At 46.2% G+C, this 2245-nt stretch overlaps 1 protein-coding gene across 1 annotated transcript; it reads right to left on the reverse strand.

The window, feature by feature from the left end:
* Window positions 1–886: 886 nt before the first annotated feature.
* On the reverse strand, window positions 887–1878 carry LOC110033857 (probable carboxylesterase 8). Its single transcript, XM_020737987.1, is given in 1 exon segment — window positions 887–1878. A coding segment is annotated over 1 exon segment (849 nt). The 3' UTR covers window positions 887–1029.
* Window positions 1879–2245: the final 367 nt, after the last annotated feature.

Here is a 2245-nt window from a genome sequence, read left to right on the forward strand (position 1 = left end):
GTCCCACACTCGATGCATCAGTGAAGGAAAGAGCCATGCTAACCCATTGGAGGGGTTCAACATATTCCCATAGCGGACCACGTCTGTTTGACTGTGTGTTGCCTAGGGAGACGAACTTGTAGTGTTCTTTTCTCGCTGGTCGTGACAACCAAACTTTTTTCTCATCTTCCTAATGGTGGGTTGCCAAGGTTTTTGCTTGGATAATGATGTTTGAAAGGGATTAGCTCCTGGCAACCTATGTAGGGCCTTCGCTCTTCCGAAAGTGTTATCTCAGTCAAAAGATGTAATAGGACGTGTCTTGTATGTTTGTCGATCAGAAGTGTCATATATACCTTAATTGGAATGAATAAAATTTCTTTTTTTTTATTTATTTTTGACATGCTTTGCTTTCCTCATACATTATTTTTGCATCTTCTCATCTGTGCTAAGGTTATTTTGTTGCCGATAAGTCAGCTATGCTTATTCATTCACTCCTGTCCGAAGTTTGACCGGTAAGGATACTTAAGATCTGACTGGGCAAAATTCTCCGAGTCTTGTGACCACTCCCCGTTTAATGTCCTTTTTGGGGAACTGGTTGACACAATATTCATAGTGACATTTTAGTTTACAAATAATGAAAAAATATTGAAGATAATTATTATAAAATTTATAATAAAACATATTAACATTAAAATGCTTAATATTTACATATGTTAAATTAAGATAAAAATAATCCTATAGATTTTTCATCTAATTATTCAACTATTTTTATGTTATTTTCTTACTATACTTGATTAACTTCTAATTTTGGCAAAAAAAATTAGATTAATGTTTAATCATGAAATTCAATAATTTTATGGAGATTAAGAGTAAATTAATACATTAGAATATAAATTGTATGAATGCAAATTTGTCCATTTAAATTATCAAGAGATGTCACTTATTTTATTTAGATATAACCAGAATAATTGAGAATATTACATACTGAGGTCGCACAATAATATTATACACATTTAAATATAATAAGTGTATTATTATAATCTCTATTTATCAGAGCTTGCCCTCGTCGACTCCGACGGATCCGCAGACGAAGCCCGCAACTTGTTCGACGAGATCGTCAACTTTTTCAGGCTTAAAAAGCTCGATGGCGTGGTGTCCCTCTTGCTCCAGTAACGCCACAACCCTAACCCCTCTCATCTCCAACATCCGAGCAAGCTGCCGCTGTCGATCAATGAGCGGATCCCCCACGAACCCTCGGATCAAGCACCGCGGCAATTTCTCCACGCCCTCTTCCTCCTTCGCCGACGGATTGCAGAATTCATGCTCCCTGCTAGCTCCCTCCGGCAGCGACAGATCCCACATCAGATCGTTCACTGGAAGCGGAACGATCTTGTCCTCCGCCAGCCTCTCCTCCGATTCGGTGCGCTTCACCCCGCCGAAGTACGGCTGGTTCAGTATCAGTCCCTCAAGCCTCAGTGGTTCGAGATTGATGCTTGTGGCGTGGAGCGCGGCTCGGTAGGCGATGTTTCCTCCGGAGCTGCTGCCCATGAGAAAGCAGCGGGAGAAATCGGCGTGAGCGCGGAGCCAGGGGTCAGAGACAGAGGGGTTTAGGGCTTGTCCGCGGAGCCAGAGGAGGGCGTCATTGGCGTCGTGGTAGGCGGCGGGGAGGCGGTGCTCTGGGGCGAGGCGGTATTCGATGGAGAGGACGAGGGCGGGTAGAGAAGCTGAGGAGCAGGTGGCATGGAAGGGGGCGGAGGCGGCACTGAAGAGGATGAAGCCGCCTCCGTGGAAGTAGAGGATGAGGGGGAGGGTTTAGGGGGAGGGTTTGTGGGGCGGGAGGAGGGGAGGCGGGGAGGAAGAGTCGGATCCATGTGCGATGCGTGTGGTTGAGCGGGACATCTTTGGAGAGGGTGAGAAGGGAGGGGTCCGGTACAGGGGTGGGGGCGATGGTGGGGAGTGCGGCGTGGCGGGTGAGGGAGCCGTCGGGGTTCAGGGAAATCTTGAGGAAGGAGATGGGATCCATGGGGAAGGATGGAAATTGGAAGGGGAAAGAAGCGGAGAGGAAATGGGATGGTTGGAGGCGAGAGTTATAGTTGTGCTATTTTGGTGTGGCAGATTCAATGCGGGATGGTGGAGTTTTCCATGCCAGTTGGTGCTGTGGCTTGAAGAAGGCCACGATAAGATGCAATTGCAGTAGTTAATGCTTCACCTCACAGTTCGGTGCGCACTGTGTTATTAGAAGTGGGTGGTATGTTCCTTCTTGATA

The sequence above is a fragment of the Phalaenopsis equestris genome, unplaced genomic scaffold (assembly GCF_001263595.1).
Source record: "Phalaenopsis equestris unplaced genomic scaffold, ASM126359v1 Scaffold001307, whole genome shotgun sequence".
Lineage (NCBI taxonomy): Eukaryota > Viridiplantae > Streptophyta > Magnoliopsida > Asparagales > Orchidaceae > Phalaenopsis > Phalaenopsis equestris.